This window comes from Vanacampus margaritifer, chromosome 9, assembly GCF_051991255.1.
Source record: "Vanacampus margaritifer isolate UIUO_Vmar chromosome 9, RoL_Vmar_1.0, whole genome shotgun sequence".
Lineage (NCBI taxonomy): Eukaryota > Metazoa > Chordata > Actinopteri > Syngnathiformes > Syngnathidae > Vanacampus > Vanacampus margaritifer.
The window spans coordinates 16469437-16490759 of NC_135440.1; the positions used below are offsets into that span (position 1 = coordinate 16469437).

The 21323-nt window shown below is 37.9% G+C and overlaps 3 protein-coding genes across 4 annotated transcripts in view; 1 reads left to right on the top strand and 2 right to left on the bottom strand.

Annotated features, from left to right (window-relative positions):
- Positions 1-1743: 1743 nt before the first annotated feature.
- On the bottom strand, positions 1744-7006 carry snx10b (sorting nexin 10b). Its single transcript, XM_077575954.1, has 6 exons — positions 6157-7006; positions 5876-5988; positions 5698-5798; positions 5507-5608; positions 3729-3938; positions 1744-1978 (listed from the first exon to the last, which is right to left on the bottom strand). The coding sequence occupies exons 1-6, from the start codon at positions 6164-6166 to the stop codon at positions 1864-1866; spliced, it is 651 nt and encodes a 216-aa protein (XP_077432080.1). The 5' UTR covers positions 6167-7006; the 3' UTR covers positions 1744-1863.
- A 641-nt stretch (positions 7007-7647) lies between these two features.
- cbx3b (chromobox homolog 3b) lies at positions 7648-12847 on the bottom strand. 2 transcript variants are annotated; one of them, XM_077575180.1, is made up of 5 exons: positions 12532-12847; positions 11715-11859; positions 10939-11083; positions 9700-9833; positions 7648-9489 (listed from the first exon to the last, which is right to left on the bottom strand). In XM_077575180.1, the coding sequence occupies exons 1-5, from the start codon at positions 12752-12754 to the stop codon at positions 9369-9371; spliced, it is 768 nt and encodes a 255-aa protein (XP_077431306.1). In that variant the 5' UTR covers positions 12755-12847; the 3' UTR covers positions 7648-9368. The 2 variants fall into 2 exon arrangements, with proteins under 2 accessions (XP_077431306.1, XP_077431307.1); XM_077575181.1 differs by having other exon boundaries at positions 12515-12664.
- The window catches only part of spmip4 (sperm microtubule inner protein 4), a 31630-nt gene continuing 23031 nt past the window's right edge, over positions 12725-21323 (top strand). Inside the window, exons 1-2 of the mRNA XM_077575179.1 lie at positions 12725-12883; positions 13009-13089. The gene's annotated coding sequence lies outside the window, so the exon portion shown is untranslated. The remainder of the gene's footprint in view (positions 12884-13008; positions 13090-21323) is intronic.

The window sequence follows — 21323 nt, forward strand, 5'->3', positions numbered from 1 at the left end:
GGTCATGGTTTCTGTAGACGCTTCCTTCGGATGTTTTACGCAGGCTGGCAGAGAAATAAATCAGCGATATTAGTAAGGTACTCTGGGGTCAAATAAATAAATACAGAATGTAATACTCTCTAATCCACAGTCAATACTCATGTCTAGCACATTTGTATTTATTTTTGATGTTACACTGTATCCTTTAGTACCTTTGGTTAGAAATGATGTTCCAAGTACCTCCATAATGATCAACATTCAAATGCATAGTAGGTCTTATTGTTCATAAAAATAATACTATTGCAACTTAGTTGAACATTAGCACTGCGCCTAAATATAGAAAAATGGTACCAAAAAAACTGCACTAGACTCTAGTGGTACCACACTTTAAGAATCATTCATGTTAAAGGGGAAGTCAACCCCCCCCCCCAAAAAAAAATGTTCTATGCAGCCCCACTAGTCTAAATACGGAATTCTGTTTGCATATCCAGCATTTTGTATCGATATCAGAAGGCTGCCATTTTGCCACTTGCTGTCGACTGAAGATGACATCACAGTTGCTCAGGTAACAACCAATCATGGCTCAGCTTCAGAAAACAGGTGAGCTGCCATTGGTCGTTACCTGAGCCCTGAGCAACTGTGATGTCATCTTCAGTTGACAACAGGTAGCAAAATGGCCGCCCCCTGAGACGAATAAAAATGGCTGGATTTTGTTTCATAACTCATATTCCAAAAATGTAATATTTATCAGAATGGCATGTTTAAACTAGTGAGGTCACATGTAAACATATTATTGCCAAGAAATGTTTAAGGTTGACTTAAAAACAACAAAAAAAACTATTTTCATTATTTGTTGCCAAATAAACAGCTACAAAGTGACTCAAAAGATTATATCAATCATATGTACATATTAATTAATCAACCTTACCTACACCTGCAATAAAAAACGATAAAGGATAATTCACTTGAAAGCATGAGGACACAATACAAAAAGTCTTTGGTGAAGTTACAGTGTCTGTGTGCAGAATATAGATTTCAAATATGTAAAAACTTGCCCTCACATAGAAAACATCATCATAAGCGGACGTGCATGAGCAGACTTTCCACCTCCACATTTTCACACATCCTTGCTCTCATTTGAGTTTGAGGGCTCCTCACCCATCCGCCGTTCTCTAAAAAGACAACCCCCCCCCCCCCCCCCCCCCGCCCCATCCTTTCAAATCCTCGCATCGTTCTTTGTGTCTGTTCCTGCTCGGAATCTATAATGAGGACGAGGCTTATCTAATTAGCTGTGCAGATACTGTATGTCACAGCAGCCCCCATCCTGTTTAGTGTTCATTACCTCCGCATGAGCACACTGTGGGAGCACCTGCATACACGAACTCCACATGTAGGCGCATCATATACGGTGAGTGTAAGGGGATGGGATGGTGTGTGTGGGGGGGGGGGAGTTATGCAAATGCCAGCTACACTGTCTTTATGGCGAGTTATTCTGCAGGGAGGAGTGCCCACCTGACATGTCTTAAAACTCTGCTCCGGTCACGACAAGATTGTCACGCCTTATTAATAAAAGCAGTCACTGTGAGACGTGTGTTTAAATATCTGGAAGTCGGCCCACTGAATGACTGTGATATGTGATACGTTTGTTTATGAAGTAAATATAGGCAACACTCACGGCGTGTATATGTGCAGAAAACAGATGGATGTAGCAACACTGCCACCTTCTGGTAATTTTTTTGACAGCATGCTTTTACAGTACATGTAAACAGTTGAAAAAATTATTATTTTTTACTTTACATGCTTTACACATTAATTTTAACATCAATAAAATGACAAGAAAGGGTAAATAAAAAAAAAAGTGCACAGGGTAACAGTTAACTTATGTCATGGAGAATCTGAGGAAGAGCCTTGCGCCTGCTCGGTTCCCACCTGATCGGATGTGGTTCGCTTTAACGCCAAATCTTCTGTAAATTGGCATTCTGAGTCTCTGCACTCGGAGCTAGAAACACAAACAAGGGAGATTACATTTTGAGATGTATTGTTTTGATTGCCATTTGTTTGTTAACAGAATTACGACAAAAACAACAAGAACCCATTAAATCACAGGTGTCAAACCACCAGACAAAATTCTGGCCCCCTACATCAGTTTATGTGGCCTGTAAACCATTTCTTTGGCTTATGTGAACAATTAGTTGTCTATCATAAATATGGTAATAATTAATTATGTTATATGATTAGATGATTATTAGTGTTCCTGCAGAAAATAAGGGTAGTGCCATGCGAACACAGTGCAGTTCAGCTTCTGGCCAGCAGATGTCAGTTCTAGCGGTGTGGTAGAACGTCAAATTTGTGAATTGGAATATCACGACAGCCGGGAAAAAAAAATAGAGTGGTAACCTAACAGCCCGAAAAAATAAAAGACTTAAGCCATTGCTGTTTCACTTCAATTATCATTATCTGTTCCTCTTTCACAATAGATGAGCAATTTGTCTTCCCTTACTAAACCAAAACAGAAACCTAAAATCGAGGTCCTCCGTAGTAGCTACAGAACTGTGATTTAAATAAATAAATAAATTATTTATTTATTTTAGGGGTAGGTACTGTTAAACCCCTAGTAGCAATTATACCTTTATGTGGTTTGACCTTTCTAACAGGGCCCCACAGGGCAACCATAACAACAGTCTGGCTGGCCAATGACAAGTTCAGCACCCCTGCTACGTTTTGATGAGGATCGGAAGGAAAGTGCAGCTATAACAACAAACAAAAGGGAGGATTAAAGAAGGTAAATCATCACGCAATGTTGCAAAATATGTTGGTTGTTCACAGCCAGCTGTGTCTAAAATCCGACACAAGTACAAACAAAATGAGAAGGTTGTTAGACCAGCATTGGTAGACCAAAGAAGGCATCAAAACGTCAAGACAGAAAACTTCAATCAATATGTCTTGAAAATAGAAAATGCAAAGCAAAACAAATGAGGAACAAGTGGGAGGAAACTGGAGTCACCGTCTGTGACCGAGCTATAAGAAAGCGCCTAAAGGAAATGGGATTTACATATAGAAAAGCTCAACGAAAGCCAACATTAACATCTAAAGAGGAAAAAAAAAAAATGGCTGAGGAAAAGCAATCGTGGGCTGTGGATGACTGGACGGAAGTCATATTGAGTGATGAATTGCAAAATCTGCTTTGGGCAAGGTGATGATGCCGGAACTTTTGTTTGGTGCCGTTTCAATGAAATTTATGAAAATGGCTGCCTGAAGAAAACATGCAAATTTGATGATATGGGGCTGCATGTCAAATGAAGGCACCGGGAAGGTGACATCTTCAATAAATGCATATTTTTGGACACTTGTTTTTTTTTTTTATCCCATCAATTGAAAGGATGTTTGGGGACGTAATCATTTGTCAAGATGATACTATAGATAAATGCGGTGTGAAAAAGGCTTTAGTGTTTCTTAAAGCCAGAAAGTAGCCATTGGAAATATTTGTTTTGTGTCATGTCTGTGATCTACTTTTATTTCTTCACATTTATACAACTGAATGAACATTTTTTGCCAGTGGTTGTATATATACTACTATAATAAGGCAATTATACATTTATAATCTTTACAGTCATAATAGCCCTCTCAGGCCAGGCTCCAATGTATCTTTAGAGTCGGTCTGACCCCCCCCAAAAAATAAACTTCAAACTGATCCACAAACTTTGAAATTTCTACTTAAGTTGACTTACAACTTCAACGCATCGCGTTACCTGTCAGAATCAGAGTCCCCGGACATGCTGGAGTCCTTCTGCAAGGACTCTTGGGACAGAAACCTCCTGATGCCGCAGCATTGTACCGCCTCGGCCACCGAGTAGCGAGTCCTTCCTTCGGCGCAGGCCTCCATCTTGGCCACGCTGAGCTGCGACTGCAGGAAAAGGTGCAGGCAGCTGTCGGACAGCAGCAGGGGACTCTGGAGGATCCTGGGTGATGGGATAGTAACGTTTTAGGGATGTCCATTGACCGTTTAATAGGATCACACGGTAAAATATGAAGCGATGGAGTCATTTATTTAAATTGCAGTTTTAACATTAGGTTCTAGTTTCAAACTGTTTAACTAAAAAAGTTCACTCGCCTGAAACCAAGCCAAAAGCAAGTTTTACATTAAGTTTATTCTGACTCCAAAACAAATATTTTTGTTACCATGTGACAACAATAGCGGCAAATTTATTCATTTGGGAGCCCAAGACAAACTCAGTAATAGGGCATTCCATACCCGTGGACTGAATTTTTTTTAAATATTGTTTATTATCAACTAATAAGTGTCAAGTTGAGAAAATTCCCTTCCTTAACTGGAGAAGTCCTTAAAGGGGAAGTCAACCCCAAAATTTTCTTCATAATAATATGCTCTACAGTATGTGGTCCCACTAGTCTAAACATGGTATTCTGATTAATATTGCATTTGTGGAGTATGAATTAAGCAGCAAAATCCACCTGTTTTTATCCATCTCAGGAGGCGGCCATTTTGCTACTTGCTGTTGACTAAAAAATGACATCACAGTGCCTATAAGGGCTCAGGTAACGACCAATCACTGCTCACCTCTTTTTTGGGTTTCGTCATGTGACATTCGCATTCACATTCGAGCCTGAGCAACGGTGCACTCTAAAAAGAGCCAACTTAATTGCTTCATTTGGTGACACACAATTGAATTAAGTTAATTCCAAGTAAATATTTAAGTTGAATTATTTATTAGTTCATTAATTTAAAGTTAATTAATTATTAATTATAAGTTCATCATCATTATCATTTATTGGTCAACCGCTCTATCAAGCCCATTTCTGAGGCGGGGCAAACCTGAGCTAACAGACAGTGGAATGAACCAATGAGCAAAGAGCAGACGTGACGTCAGAAAAGCGACTCAAAGTCTTTTTTTTTTTTTTTTGCAGAGGAGTAAAAATCCAACATGGCTACTCGCCAAGACGACGTCACGCAAATAGACAAATTTGATTGGCCGGCCTGTTTTTTTCTGTTTTATTAAAAGAATGACATCAAGTGACAAAATGCGAGATGAATACAAATGGGTGGATTTTGCTGCTTAATTCATTTTCCACTACATTGCAAACTACATTTGTATATTGAGAAGAAACATAGAAAGGAAGCAAAAAACACACACACACAGAAGAATTGAGGAAAAAAAGGGAGATTACAAAAGGATCAATGAAGAAGCACTAAAAGTGAACAGTATGACAGTCGAATGGTAAACATGTCTGACTCACTGTTCTAGGTTCTGTGTTCGAATCCCAATAAGGGGAAGTAATGAGAAAGAAAGAAAGAGAAAGAGAAAGAAAAAGAAAAAATAAGGGAAGAAGGAATAAATTATAAATGCACTTTGTTTAATGTACATCTTTGAATTTGGCAAAAGCAATATTTTTGATTGGGAATTTGGGATCAAATCAACATTTTAAGATTGACTAACTCGTAAATATAATTTCAGACACCGATAAATTTAAATAACAAATAAAGAATATTTTTTTTAAATCTGATTCTTACTGTTCCAAGAACCTCTGGAGGCCCGCCATGCGCTCCGAGATCTGCTGTGCGTTGTTCAGGCTGAAGAAAGGGTTCTTGGGGGGCAGCTGCGGCAGTTGCGCCCTGCCAACGACAATTTCACAAAATGACCCCTTGACTGAGTGCAGATAACACGGGAAGCTGCCTGACAGTGTCCAATCGGTTCCGCCCACATCAGCATGGAGTTTGCTTGCAGTCTTTGTCGGAGCCAAACGAACTCACTGAACCTCCTTCGCACGCGTGACATCTTCTTGGTGAAGAACACGCTGTCTGTCTAAAAGGCGTAAAAACAAAAAAAATCTATTATTGACAGAAAACATTTTGTGGTTAAAAAATATGCTGTTTACTTACATGTAAGCAAATTTCATAGTCCATGTAGGCATGCCAAAAATCATTCTTTTGGATGCGTGGGTCTCGAACCCACACGCTGATGACCTGCTGCATGGAGGACTGATGCAGGAATACTGTTCATGCGGGGGGGAAAAAGGAAGCTTTTTTTTCTTAATCAGCAGATCGAGGAAGTGACATGACACTTTAGGAAATTCCATAGAAGTGTTCCTTATTGCTCAGGTCCAAAAAGACAAATGTCTTGTAAACATAGTTAAAGGTCAAGATTTAAATATCACGCCTACCTGATTTCATCGGGAAGTTCAGTTCTTTGTTTTGCAAGTCAACATGTCGCGTTTGTGTTTCACAAGAATGTGTGATAGTGTTGCAAATAGCAGTGAGCTAGAGGGTTTTATTTTCAGCTTTACTGTTAAAAAAAAAAAAAAAGGGCAAAGGTTTCAAAAATATTGTAGTCACAAGACTTCCACTGGCACCTCCCATTTGCCCCTCCAGTGCTGTTGTAGCAAAACAAGGCTCTAACAATCGTTTGCATTGTCATATGCAATATACAATATGCATATACTACCACTATGTCCAACTTCTTGTGCTATAGGAGCCTTAGATATAGCCTTAGATTTAGGTTTTTGTGATTTAAATGAGACAAAAAACAAAGCATTTAACCATATTTGTCATCTGTATCCTTTACAACTAAAATAATTTTGAGAGTGCAAATAAAAAAAAACTGGGATATGGTTGCAAAAGTGTGCACACCCTGTTAAATCTGGGATGTAGCTGTGGTAAAAAAATTAATGACCACATTGAAACTTATGTCTGAGCCAGCAAACACCTTCTACCATTTAAAACGCCTGGTTAACCCCAAATAAAGTTCTGCTCTTCTAGTAGGCTTTTCCTGACTTTTTTGGGGGGTTTAGCAGAATTGTGAAATCTATGTACTAACACTGACTAGTGACAATTTTCTGGGTGTTCATAATTCCTCTTGATTGAAACTCTAAAAACATTTGGGTTAAAAATAACCCAAATTGGGCCAAAAAGGGACCAACTCAACTTTTTGGGTTATTCAACTAACCCAAAAAGTTGGGTCAAATGAATACCTTACAAAACCACCCACAAATTGGGTTGCTTTGTGGATTACTAATTTAACTTTATCCACCTTTTTGGGTTAAATAATTCAAAAATTGGGTCGGTTCATTTTTGACCAAATTCAGTTGGGTTATTCATGTATCGGTAACCCCAAAAAGTTGGGCCAAATGAATAACCCACAAAACAACACAACCCAAAAATAGCTTGCTTTGTGGATTATTAATTTAAATTTTTAATAACTTAAAAAGTTGGGTCAGTCCATTTTTTACCCATTTATTTTTTATTTTTGACTTTTGGCCATAATTTTACAATATCTGAACGGGGTCTGTAGACTTTTCAAATCCACCATTATAAGTGCTATAATTGTTTATAATACTGCAATCTATTTTTATGCAGCAATGACATGATATCTAACCTCTCTGTATCACATTGAAAGAAATGGTAGAGGGATAGGAAATGAAGGTAGAACCAAAGTTTTATGTTTCCAAATGTGTCACCTGTCTGTAAACCTTCAACCTTGTTATACCTGACTTCAATCTATCTACAAGTTTTAAGCACCAAGTCCCAATATGAACCCTAACCAACCTTATCTCCAGTACCACATACCGTTGCAATAACATGTTTGCTGCTGAGTGACTTGTCAGATTTGTGCGGTTGCGAGCGCGTGAGGAAAAATAATACACATGGCCCTCGAGTAAAGGTCACACAATGTTTCTTTTATTTGCAACCACGTCACAGATCTACAGTCTCTATACGCACGCACACACACACACAGTAACAGCCGCTCAGTAGTCGAGTAGGTGTGTTTTATTAGGAGGTGCAAGGTTAAGTCAAGCGTGCCGTGACAGGATATGTCCCTTGCACGTGAGGAGAAAAACTGGCCGATGACATCCCACTGCTCATCTAAAGTGCTACATTGGACTTTTTTGAGAGTGTGTGCAAAAACTGTGCACAACTCTTTAAGGGCAGTAAGGTGACTTTTTTTTTTTTTTTTTTGCTTATCTCTGTGGTGAATAGCACCAGTTTTAATGAACTAAAAGTCAATGTTTTTTTTTTTTAACCAAAAAAAGAGGGAAAGAAAATATTTGGTACAAAGCAGCTAATTGGAAATACACTGGGCGACAATTTTAAATCAAACATCAGCCACAATATACATTTTACAAGAACATAGTGAGAAAGGAAATAAAAAAGGAATCAAGTACATTTACTCAAGTACTTTGCACTTAACCCTACTTCTCCCCTCACTGCACACCAGTGGTTTCATTTACTATATAAAAGCTTTAGATACTTTGAAAATGAGTGTCACAATGGACAGTAATGGAACTAGCTTTTCATACAAACACAAAACACACGATGAATTAAAGTAAAAAATATAATAATAATAATTATATATGGGGAAAAGTCTGGTGCACAATTGTGAAAATTCACACGTCTGATGAAATTACAGGTGGAATTTGACTAAAATCTGCAATGACAGATTCAAATTCACTTCAATTTATTTCAGCTAAGTGTAAATGTAATCTCTTTTCAAAGCCAGTGTTGTATTAAGTAGAATAACTGATACAATAATAATAATATAATAACTTGGAGATGAGCCATAAATCAAGTCTTCGGGGTTGTAGCTCACCTTCCCATAGCTGACATCTTATCGTTCTTTTGAGGATATCAACAGTGCCTCTGCTGGTCAAATCAAGTAGTGCAGTGGTTGTCAGTGTAGTAAGAGTACCAGCAGTGGCACACAGGCTCCCTCTAGTGGTGTGTAATAGAATCACTGAATTAACTGTTCAAATTGAACTTTTAGGTACAACAGATTTGCATTTAATCTCTCACAGCTGTTTTCAAATTAATTTTTATTGACTGATTTAAGCAGTTTTTGGTGTTTTCCCCCTTACTGTACTTTATTTATGGCTTACGTGGGGATACTTGAAGTATTTTTCGAGGTGCTACTTGGTGTAAAAAGATCTACTAAACTATTTTTACTTTAAATACTCAAACTACATGATATGTGCTTCATGTCACATATGAAAGGGATTAGCTTTACACTGTCTGCGGCTACTTCTTGACTTATACACTATTTCTTTCATCCCTGACTGTAGGTTTAGTGCAGAGATGTCAGTTCACTGCCTACTGATAAAATGTGCTACAACACACACTGGAGGAGGAAAGAAATGAGCAGAAATATGAAATTACTACCCTAAAAAAAAGATACCAACAGTCCACAGTGATAGGGTGTGCTACATGATAACACAAGAGGCTACAGGGCTGCAAAAAAAGCAGCGTTTAGTAGCCATCGCACGGCGTTCACGCCCGCCGTTATGTGCTTGAGGTCAGCTGAGCGACGGTGCTCGAGAGAGAGGTAAAACTGAACTTCAAAACTTCACGGCGTAGGTTCACCTCGAACCCGCGACGGCGTGCGTCACTGCTCGTCGTCTCCGCAGTGCCACGTCAGCTTCTGCTCGTAGAAGTCGATGACCGCCTGAGGGCACCTAGCGCTCGCCTCGTCGGCCGGCAACAGGGCCACGTCGCCGGAGTTCTTCCTGCGGCGCAACATATATAAAAACACTCAAGTGACTAGATCGTCACACGCATTATTGCAAGGGCTAACAAAACTAGCAAGCCTCAACTTAATGCACCACTTCCCTGAATTCAGCACCACTGTCGCACACTTACAGCCATTACACAAACACAAAATCCCCCTTGCTCACTCTAAAACTGCACAATCAAAAAAAAAGAGGAAGCTAAGTTACCATTTGACTAAAAACATGAGCTCTCCCCGTCTGTCCGCGGAGCCGATGATGCACTCGAGCTCAGGGTAAGCGATCAAGTCCACGGGCGAGTCTGGATCATCACCGCAGGGCTGAGTGTGCATCTGTGGTGGGGACTACACGGGGTAACAAGAGGTGAATTGTGGTTTGACGTTCTCACAAAACAACATGTGGGGAAAAATAAACAAAGTGGCTAACTTTCTTTCAAACAAAGACGATGTGATGCGTATGCCTGGAAGTCGTGTCTGCTGACTACTTTGCGATAAACAACAGTGTTGTTAAAAATATCAAATGAAAAAACATTTTATCTTGCTTTTAATTACATTGATTGGCTATACTCACATTTCCCATGGCGTATGAGGGCCACGTATAAATATATACTGTATATATTTTTTTAGAGGGGAGTTAGGGTTGAAATGAAATGCAGAGACAAAACTCACAAATTTGCGAGTAGAATCCTATTTGACTTAAAGTAGAATTTTGACCTTTATAAGTGTGCAGTTGAAAAATGACTAATATAAAAATATAATATTTAAAGATTATTAAATGTGTACGACGGCGTATTAGTGCCACGTATAATGTTTTTTTTAAGAGGGGGTGTAATATTCAGAGAAAAAAACCTCATCAATTTACGAGAAATAAACCCGCAAATTTGTGACATTATAAAGTGTGAACATTGCAAGAAAAAACCCTCACATATTTACAACAAATAAACTTGTGACAATAGTGGCAAAATTGTGAGAGAGAAAAACTCACAAATTTACGAGAAATAAATTCGCAAATTTGGGACATTATAAAGTGTCAAGATTGCGAGCAAAAAAACATTTTTTTTTTAGAAGAAATAAACTGGCAAATTTGTGACATTTTGCTAAATTGTGAGAGAAAAACTCACAAATTTACAAGAAACAAACTCACAGTTTGCAAGAAAAAAATTATGAATTTGTTTTCTCACAAATGTGCCACTTAAAAAAAACATTATACGTGGCACTAATACGCCGTCGTACACATTTAATAATCTTTAAATATTATATTTTAATATTAGTCATTTTTCAACTGCACACTTAGAAAGGTCAAAATTCTACTTTGTTAAGTCAAATAGGATTCTACTTGTATGTTGTGACCATAATATACTAACAAGAATCATATAAGTGTCTACTTGGTCACATTAAGGTGTTATTTTAGTAAGACGGAAACATTTCTGCTCCCAGACAACACACTCACTATTTCTGTCTCCTCCGTCATTTCTTCCTTGGGAACAAACTCCTGCTCTTTTTCCTCATTCTGGTGCAAGTGGCTATTTCTCAGATACGCCTCAATCAGTTCAGGACAGTCCAGGTTGTCCTCGGGCTCCCACGTGTTATCTGCACTGGAACCGGGGTGAATAAAAAGATTGATACGATTTTCTCTCATCGAAATCCTCATTCAAGTGTCATTATCAGAGCAAAACACAGATACCATGCACAATATGCTTCCTGGATGTTGTCATAAATATGAAAAATGCATTTTTATCCTAGGGCGACCAAGTGTATAGCCAGACTCAGACACTTTTGAGAACCTATAAAAAGGATTTAGTCAGGTATTAAAACACCTTTGGCATGCCATAACCTCAGTTTGTGTTCTTACAATCTGTTTACAAGGCGCTTAAACACCCCACTTAAGGTTTTTGTAGCACCCACTAGTACGGAGTAGGGCACAGAAGGGTGCAGGAACAATGGCGGTACAGCGCAAGCTAGCCCATATTTGCTGCTGGTTGCTAAGCAACCGAAATGAAAATAGCCTGGTGTCTATGAATTTGTCTTATTTTGCATGTCTTTGCTTACTTGCCTTGTTTAATTAATGGTGTGAATTAATATTCAGGCAAAAGTAATATTTTGGAAAGCACATCAACGGGATTTACGGTAACACGATTTTTGCAGCTACACAAATACTTAAATTGATGAAAAAGTCTTCCAAATGAAAAGTAAGCCTACAGCAGTATGATTAAGAAAAGTACTCACTCCGTGAAGCCTTTCCACTTTAGGAAGTACTCCACTCTTCCATTGAAGATCCTACGACGAGTTATCTTCTCAACCACAAACTCCTGCACGTCTGAGGAATCCTCCGTCTTCCTCTGCTTGGCCGTCTGCTTCTTCCTCATCCTTCCTGCAACAAGACACAAAATGGTAAATGAAAGTGAGTACAAACTTCATTTTTGCTTTGAAAGCTAAAGTGATACTACAAAGCCTTTTTGATTAGCCATTACATTTGCAACTCAACTAACAGGCTTGTTAATTTTAAACAGGCTTTATGTTAATTATTTAAAAATAATAACAATTATATATATATATATATATATATATATATATATATATATATATATATATATATATCGAGATAGCTCTTCCATTATGTTTTTTTAGGGGCCCTGAAGGTATTAAGAAACGCTCCTGATTCTGATTAAGTACCTTTGTGAGTAAATTCAGACTTAATTATCATTGTTTGCCAATATTTTATTTACTTTCATTTATGTTTGGTACCATGAGATTTTTCTAAAGTAAAATATGCGTCAAGACTCTCGAAAGATTGATAACTAACACTAGTGTGTTCTTCTTCCGTGCCCTGTTGTTTCCTTCACACAAAAACCCATGACGTATGCTTACATAGCTCCACCTGCTGGATTCTACCCGGAAGACAGCACGCTGCCGTACAAACACGCTACTGGTCCACACATTTTACTTTACAGAACATTCCACCAGGCTAGAAGCGTGCGTGGGACCGGTTCGGCTCATTCACGCCGCGTGGGAAAACATACACGTACGTTATTGTGGTACTAACGTGACAGCCCCGCTTCGGTCCTTCGGTTCGGTTCGGGGGAGGTGGGGCTTGGGGGTCGTGTCTGGAGAGAGTAGTAACCCGCACTCCTCGTCCTCGGTGCCGCCAAACGAGCCTTTCCGCCGTGTTTACATGCGAGAAAAGAACTTTTCGGTGGCCGAGTTGCGATTAAAGATGGCCGTTGGATGCCTGGTGGAAGGAAGTGGTTGCCAAGGGAAAAGGTCATGCCAGGAAAACCGGGAGGAGACGACGGGAACGCGCACGCGGTCGACCAATCACACGCTAGTCCGTCTCGTCCGCGTCCTCGTGGGCCGCTTGTCCGGAAGCAGCTCCGCCACCCATGGGTGTCACCTGGGTATGACACGCTGAGTGACATCCTTTGTAGTGATACGATTATAAAAATATATATTTTTTTGTTTTCTTTATTCCTATATACATATGTTTTATGTAAATATTTTAATATTTCTTTAACTTTGCCAGACCGTCATTTTTTACGGAGAGATGCGCATTCACCGACCTCTAAAACATCAATGAAGAGACCAGCAAGAAAGAGCCTCTGAGGTATTTGATTGACAGCCCTCTCATATCCAATAGGAAAGCACGAGGCTTCTGATTGGCTACACAGAACCACGTTTTTCTTTACATGTTTTGAATATATTTACATGCAGTTTTAGAGACAGCCGCTAGAGAGCAATGTCCCACTGCATAAGTATTATCCAGTTCAATTTATGGAAACCCGTTTGAACACCTCACAAGTGAGGACAAAAAGAGTATACTAGTAGTAGTGCATGAACGTTGAGTTGAATATCAAGTCAAAAAAGTGCTCAGACGGGTTTCCATAAGTTGAAAGACTGTCTTCTTTCTTCACTTTTTCCCTTGCCATCTTCGACAACATTTTTGCACACTGGTACGACAACTTTGGCACACTTGTAGAACTACTTGTTACTAGTGAATCAAAATTGTGCACTAGTTGCGCTACTTGATATGTAAAGCAGTTTCAGCATGTATTCCATAACCCTGATCATTATCTTAAAGTTGTTCTAGTAGGGCAAAAAAGGCACTAGTAGTGGGGGGAAAAAATTATCATGGTTATCAAAAATACGCTCAAACAGCGTTCTGTACAAACTATGTTGTTTCTTTTTAATGATATTCAATATAAAGTACTAGATGTTAGATATGGCTCTCTGCACGATGCCGTTCAGTTCTATAGAAGTGTTAACTACTGCCACATAAAACCTCCTTGACAGTGTCAATCAAAACTGAACATGATTATTTTTCTCTGATTTGATCTAATCCCACAGTGGGAAATATAATTTACAGCATTTTCAAAGCTCGAGTCCTTACAGATGAGCCACCCCTTTATATTTGTAAAGGTAGAATATTTCATACAGGTCTCATATTGTATCTCATTTGTGTTGGTGAACCTAAAGTGAAATATCAAAAGAAGGTTGCCATAGGTTATATTTATGAAAAATGTTAAGTGAGAAGCCACAGGGGATGCGATTAAAAGTGTTTTCATGACAGAAGCCTGCATGGAAGATTAATGTGAGTATTCTCTCTCGCTCTTTCTTCATGGATCCCAGTCTCTGAGGACCCAGCCTCCATGTGAATCCATTAGTATCTGCTCCACTACGGGTCCACTTCTCGGTGTGGAGTCGATGTCATTATCACGAATCATTCTTTATTGAGAGTGGTAAAGTACGATTTCTTCTCTGATCAATTATTGACACAATGCTGTTGATGTTCTCAACCGCGGAAACAGTGATGCAAGCAATCGGTTGTGGAGTAGATACATGCCAAACTTAATTACATTTTCAATTCGATGTTTGTCATCTGTTTTGCATTTGAAAAAAACACAAAGGATTACAACCCGAAAGCCGTTCCACGATATGTAAGAATGCCTCTTTCCAAACAAACATTAGTCAACCACAATCATGACAACCATATATAATGTCTTGATGTGGTTTTCCTTGTGAGTTGTGGTGTTGGTTATCTGCGGCATGACCCTTGAACTCTCGGGTAGCGGTTGCCATAGTAACTCAGCAACTACAGGGCTGCGCTGTCACCTCAAGCTCAAGAATGGTAATGGGTTGGAATTTGTACCGCCCTTGCTACTGTGTGGTCAGCATATTACACAGTTAGAGAGCAACTTGAATAGGTTTTATTTATTCACCAACTGTGGACATTAAAAAAAATGATTTTCACTCAATCATAGAGAAATCTGTATTATCATTTCCAAGAACTATACAGAGATACAGTAGTCTGTATCTGCCCCCATCATCACCTGATGTACAGACCCTCATTTTGAAACAGTCCAATTGGTGAGACTGATTTTCTTTTCATTGTGAGCGGGTGATTGGGCGTGAGAACTTCCAGATCATTGGGATCTCCAGATAATTGGTGATGGGACGATCGTTGAGATTGGATTCAACTTCACACAAAACTGTATAGAATGCTTCATCATTCAGGGTCTGTTTACGAAGGACTGAAGTTAACTCATTCACTGCCATTAACGGCTATAGACGTCAAAGGTCCATTTGAATTGGTGTAGCTTCAACCTTGGATTTTCAAACGAAGACGCAGAGAGTTTCGAATAGGTGTCGATAATCTTTAGTCTTTATATTATTCTACACTGTGAAAACTAGAGAATAAACAGAAAAAGTACAGTATTTACATTGTAGTTTCACAAATAAGTCATGCATTAATCATGTTTACATAATCATTTACCTAATACAAGTATGAATGAAGAAATATGACAAAAAAATGTTTCTGAAGATATTCTGACAAGTGTAGCACGTTATTTTTTTTTTTTTCTCAATTCACTGCCAATATCCATACAAAGAAAATATTTTTTCCAGTCTAATAACATGGAGTTCTACTCATTAAAAAAAAGAAATACATTCTCTGTTTTAAACATGTCACCAAAAATAATAACAGACTTTGTATTTCCATATCTCATTCCGCTCTCCAAGAGCGCTAGTTAAACGTTCCAATATCAGCTAGCTTGCCTTAGCTTAGTATACACGTCCCAATTTGGAGCTAAGAACAATACAAAACAACGAGGTGAATCACAATGTCAATTCTATCCTAATAGAAAACAAATAAAGAATGTTCTGTACAGCTCGTATACTTATATAAAGTTGTATCGTTTCTCTGTCGAGCACACGACCCGAAGAGAAGCAATCAGACGTTGCAAAACAGAAGAAGACGTAGAAATGTGCGCATTTCAACAAACGCGGAAACGCCACCAGGTGGCGCTGCAGGACAACATATTGTCCATGCACGAAAACAAATCAAAACTGGAGAATATCAAATGCACTTTAACGGGCATTTACAATTGGCGCAACAGATAACTGAAGGAGGGATGGATAGTTTGCGGTGGTGTACCGTGTACAACAGTACTTTATCACACTTAGAGCTGCACTTAATATTTTGCTTGCCTTAGTTATGTATGAGCGAGTCAAAAACCTACATGCAAGTGGTCATAATATCGTGGTGTATATTCCATTGAGGCTTTCCTCATTCAATAATGATGTCCATTGAGGCCCTTTTTGTCAAAAGCCAAATGGAATGAACCTAACACCCCCCAGAGTAATAAAAATGAAATATAGTTCTTAATGAAATGACACGCTCCAGTTTACACAGTGAAAAGAAATATCACCTTCCCTCTTAATACCCCTCCCCAAAGCAGACACACTGCTGGCGCCCTTTGTTAATGTGATCCTCACGCCAATGGGCCCCAAGAGCCACTGTCAGCGTAGAAAGAAGCTCAGATGGATCCCGCTGTGAATGACTAGAGGTCCAACTCTGACTGAATAAGTTTCTCAATTGTCCCCTCTCCCTTGTCATCCCTCAGTTCTACCCCTAAACCTCTCATGTTACAGCCAAAGTGTGAAGAGATTTGAGTTGAATAAAGAGCAGCGTTCACACTCCTCCTGCTGTAAGTATTGATGGAAAAAGCGATTTATGTTTATGAGCTTGGAGTCATTGATCGAGCATTTATTTATAAGGCAATGCTTGTTGAGCATGCGAGTAGGCACGCACCATACACCGCGTTTGGAGGGGAATCAATCTTGGACTGGTGGAACCTGGGTTTGGACACTTTGGGCTATCATGATGGGAATCATGCACAATTTGACTTCAGAAACCTGTATAAAATATAATAATTCATTGTTATAATGAACAATTTTCATACAAAAGAAAGATATTCAGATATAAGGAGCATAAAGACAGCTGATTGTGTATTTAACAAGTGTGGATAAATAGTTACTTGAAGGTGATAATTTTCAAGGTTGTAGGCATTATGACGATCAACATTGTCATTTAAGGCAAAGTATGGCCAGCAGGCCACATACCACCCACTCTCTTATTTAATCTCTTCTTTATGTATTATTATTATTAATAATAATAATAATAACAACAATAATAACAACAACAATAATAATAATAATAATAATAATAATAATAATAATAATTATTATTATTATTATTATTATTATTAACCCGGCCCTATTTATTGTAATTCATTTGTCTAATTAAATAAGTGGCTAATTGATTTATTGCAAATAATTAAATAAAACTTAGTAGTAAAAAAAGAAAAGAAAGAAAGGTGTCATGTTTTTCTTTGGGGGCGTCTGTCACCCAACATGAAATCCAAAGTATCCAGTGTGATTGGCAGACGAATAGCACCAGCATCAGTGAATCCATTGAAACGGAGACCAGCGTGCCACAATGAATGCATGAGAAGCAAAAGAAACAAAAGCTTCCCTCTCAACCTTGAAAGAGAAAAAACATTTCTTTACTCACAAATGTGCTTGACTTTTTTCTTCCTATTTTTCCATTTCCTCCATTAATCTGGAGGAATTTAAGGCAAAGTTATGTGGTTGTTTTAAATACGCAATTTATATTTTCTTTTTTGCTTAATTTGACAGTATTTGCCATCGACTCTGATTGGATTGTCTTGATGGAAGAAGCCAACACAGGTCTTTGTGTCACAATTTTAAACATACTGTTAAAGTAAAGCAGACCCTGTTGTATCCTCATCAAAAGTTTACCTTTGACACCTTTTTTCTTTCACAGTTGTACACATTGAACTGTTTATTGGCTTCTCATCCAATTGCTTAAAAAAAAATCAACTAGTTCAAGCTGTACCAGCTTTCCTTCACACACAGAGTCTCATCGAAGCTTTTCTGCACATTTATACATGGACCTTTGTTAGTCAAACGTTATGCTTCAGCGAGGCCCTGAATGCCACCTGAAGGACACGTTTTCAGCGTAGGCGGAAGGAACACAATAACCAGCTTTCTTTTCTATCAAAAGAGAGAGGGGAAAAAATTCTAAGCAAAACCTTGGAAGGAATTGACCTTCAAAGTAAACACCGGCAGAGCACACTGGAAGAGTGATGTTTGAATAGCTGAGAGTGAAATGGTTTTATTTTCTACAGAGCATTTTTTTCCAGTGTGTTGTACTTGAACTATGATTGGCATGCGGCTTTAATTGATTTTTGTGTGTTCACAATTACATTTTTCAGTACTGTTTTATCTGGAATCAAGACGAAAACCTTTCCACGATTTTGCTACCATGCAGAGCAGAGCATTCTGATTTGCATTCATCATGAATAATAAATAGAGGTGTCAAGCGATAAAAATTTGTAATCATAATTAATCGCATGACTTCAATAGTTAACTCACGATTAATCACAAATTTTATATCTTTTCTAAATGTACAATAAAATGTGCAATACATTTTTTTATTGAGGTTATACGTTTTATACTTTTGTTAACATAAAAGTGGAAAAAATGTTAAACTAATCTATTAATTATTGATACAGTAATGTCATAATAATTCATAAAATTTAGTTAAAATTAAAAAGATGTACTGTACTGTACAAAATAAGTGTGATATTGAATTATGTTGAGGTAATTTTTCTGCCACTAGATGACATAATTGCATTTGTAAGATATTGGTGCCAGTTAAGTGTATTATTTTTTTTCATATTAAGAGCTATCTAATATTTAACATGAAGTAACTTGTGGAATTCTGCACATTTTTAAAATTGTAAAATACAACTTGACCCCAGTCTCCATGCATTATTATTCAATTTGTTACTGCTAAATTTTGACGTGGACGTGTCTGCTGCGTTCCCCCAGTACAGGCTTTCCATTCCAAGTAAGGGGCGGTCATTAATCGTGCGTTTAAAAAAAATACGTTAGTGGCGTTAAAGGAACTTTAAATTAACTCAAAATTAACGCATGAATTTTGACATCCCTAATAATAACATAATCAACTCATTCACTGCCATTGACAGCTATAGACGTCAAAAATTCATTTGAACTATTTCTATTAGTTTCACATTTTTTCCCACTTTTGTTAACAAGAGTATGAAAACCTAGAAAAAATGTATTGTACATTTAGAACAGATATAAAATGTGTGATTAATCGTGAGTTAACTATTGAAGTCATGCGATTAATTACAATTTAAAAAATTAATTGTCTGACGCCCCTAATTTTTTTATAATATTTTCTTTTTGGTTTAATTACTTAATTATTTAAACTCAAGATTAATCACACATTTTATATCTGTTCTATATGTACAATACATTTTTTTTAGGTTTTCATACTCTTGTTAACAAAAGTGGGAAAAAATGTGAAACTAATAGAAATAGTTCAAATGAATTTTTGACGCCTATAGCCGTCAATGGCAGTGAATGAGTTAACTCATTCACTGCCATTGACGGCTATAGGCGTCAAAAATTCAAGACGATTTATTATTTCAGAAGTTTGGCTCAAACTAGTAGCTCTTTGCAATAATCAGTATCCAGGAAGTAGCTTTCAGTCTCAAATAGGTTGGTGACTTCTTATCTAAAGACCAAATATGGGCTGTATTATGACTCAAAAAAAAGGGTGAATGTTTTTCTCTAATCATTCACAATAAGCTTCAGGAAGGACAACTTTGTGCCTTTTTCTCCATTCATTGATAACAAAACCACAGTTGCTTTGCGCCCCAGTGAACATGAAGGTGATTTACATCACCTGCAATTGAAATCCAATCCATGCGTGAACTGGAGTCTGTTACTAAGTGAGCATAAATGTTTGCAGCTGAGTGAAGGAAGGGGACTTAAGTGGTCTCTCTGGTTGATGTTGCTGCACAGGAAACAGGCTCTTACTAGTCAGGATATGAAGTGGCGAGCCCAGGTCAGCTTACGTTTCACTTGTTAGCGCAGACAGCGGGGCTCCAGTTTCTCCCACGTTAGTAAACAAAAGGCAAGTAGATGTAAGTGCTTGTGAGGACTGAGGGGTTGGTGCTATGAAGACAGCACGCAGTGGTCTTGAGATTAGAAAGAAGAATTCAGGTTCAAGGCTAGCTGCCTTTGAAAAAATGCCTTTTGGTCTTTTTAGCCAAATCCAGTCGGAGCTTTTCTTTTTACTCAAAGGAGAATTAGAGCGGACTGATGCAAAGAATTATAGATTCCTCTTCCAAGCAAAACTGTTTGCCACCTTTTAGCGTTGTCGCACCAATACTGTGCTGAGTGATGATTCACGCTGTGGCGCAGAACATACATTTATACATTCTGAGAGGTGGCACTCACAGAGTTGCTTGTAAACATACTTTGGCTAAGTCGTATAGCATAAGATTTGTGACCTTGTTGAATAATGGCCTGGATGCATGCATGTGCTTTTAAATATGATGTACAGAGCATCTTTTTGCCACATTTTTTACTTGGCTTGAAAAATCCATTCCCCTTTTCTCTGCTTTCACTTTCTGTGTTTTCTTTTTTAGTTTTCTCAATATTTTTATCCACATGATGTATTTGTATTGTGTGTGTTTTTTTGTTTTTTTTTGCACATACAGTACATTAAAATTTCTGTAAAATTAAGTGATAAAAAAAATAAAATAAAAGCCAGGCTAATAGTACAATGTGGTAGTAGTGTAGCACACACTGAAAACAGTAGGGTAAAAAAAAAAACAATTATGGATCATAATATACAAATATACAAAATTACCCAATTTCTTTAGTTTTTTTTAAGTTAAGAATCTGACATATATTTATGCGTTGTTTTATGCTGAAAGACCCATTTCTTGACTCAAAGTTGGGTCAAATCAACCCAAGTAGAGGATCGGTCCATTTTTGACCCATAGTTGGGTTATTTTTTTGACCCAACTGTTTTTAGAGTACTTACTAATATAGTGCTATATAGTGTGCCAGTGTTTCTCAACCTTTATCGAGTCAAAGCCAAATTTGACATTGGACAAATCTCACAGCACAGTACCAAACATCAATATCACAAAAAAAACGTTATATACATGGAAAAAATGATGATCCTGTCTCATATCGCTCACAAAAATACATACATACAATATAAATTGTACGAGCATTTAATTATTCTGCATGTCACTATATGTCGCTGGCATAGATTGATGGACAAAGATACATTTGTAGTACTGGTAAATAAATACTCATTTTTGGACTAATTAAGTTCCGCGGCACAGTGGTTGGGAATCAGTAACATACACGTAAACTATAGTCAAGCTGTATATAATTGCAATGATTATGGCAGCACGACAACCTGGTAGTTAGCATACGGATGGATGGAAAGTTAGTAAGGTAAAATCAAGATTTATTTTGTTACATTAACATTTTTCATGTTGAAGTATTTCAATGAGTGAGCTAAAGGCTGAATGGCACATAGTTATTCCGTGTAGGTGTTAGTGTGTTGCCGTAGGACACGCACGCACACACTGACCTTCTCTATATGACCTTAGCTTTAGCGTGTGTTGTCTGTGCCGTCTGAGC

Bases quoted from the DNA above. Each gene is read 5' to 3' on its own strand.
- snx10b (XM_077575954.1), bottom strand. The intron at 3,939-5,506 runs GTAAGAATCAGA...CCCATCACCCAG, and splicing joins CTCCAGAGGTTCTTGGAACA to GATCCTCCAGAGTCCCCTGC. The intron at 1,979-3,728 runs GTAACGCGATGC...TTGTGTTTCTAG, and splicing joins GGGGACTCTGATTCTGACAG to CTCCGAGTGCAGAGACTCAG.
- cbx3b (XM_077575180.1), bottom strand. From the start codon at position 12,754: ATGACCTTTTCCCTTGGCAACCACTTCCTTCCACCAGGCATCCAACGG. The intron at 11,860-12,531 runs GTTAGTACCACA...GTCTTGTTGCAG, and splicing joins GACCGAAGCGGGGCTGTCAC to GAAGGATGAGGAAGAAGCAG. The intron at 11,084-11,714 runs GTGAGTACTTTT...CCCCGGTTCCAG, and splicing joins AAGTGGAAAGGCTTCACGGA to TGCAGATAACACGTGGGAGC.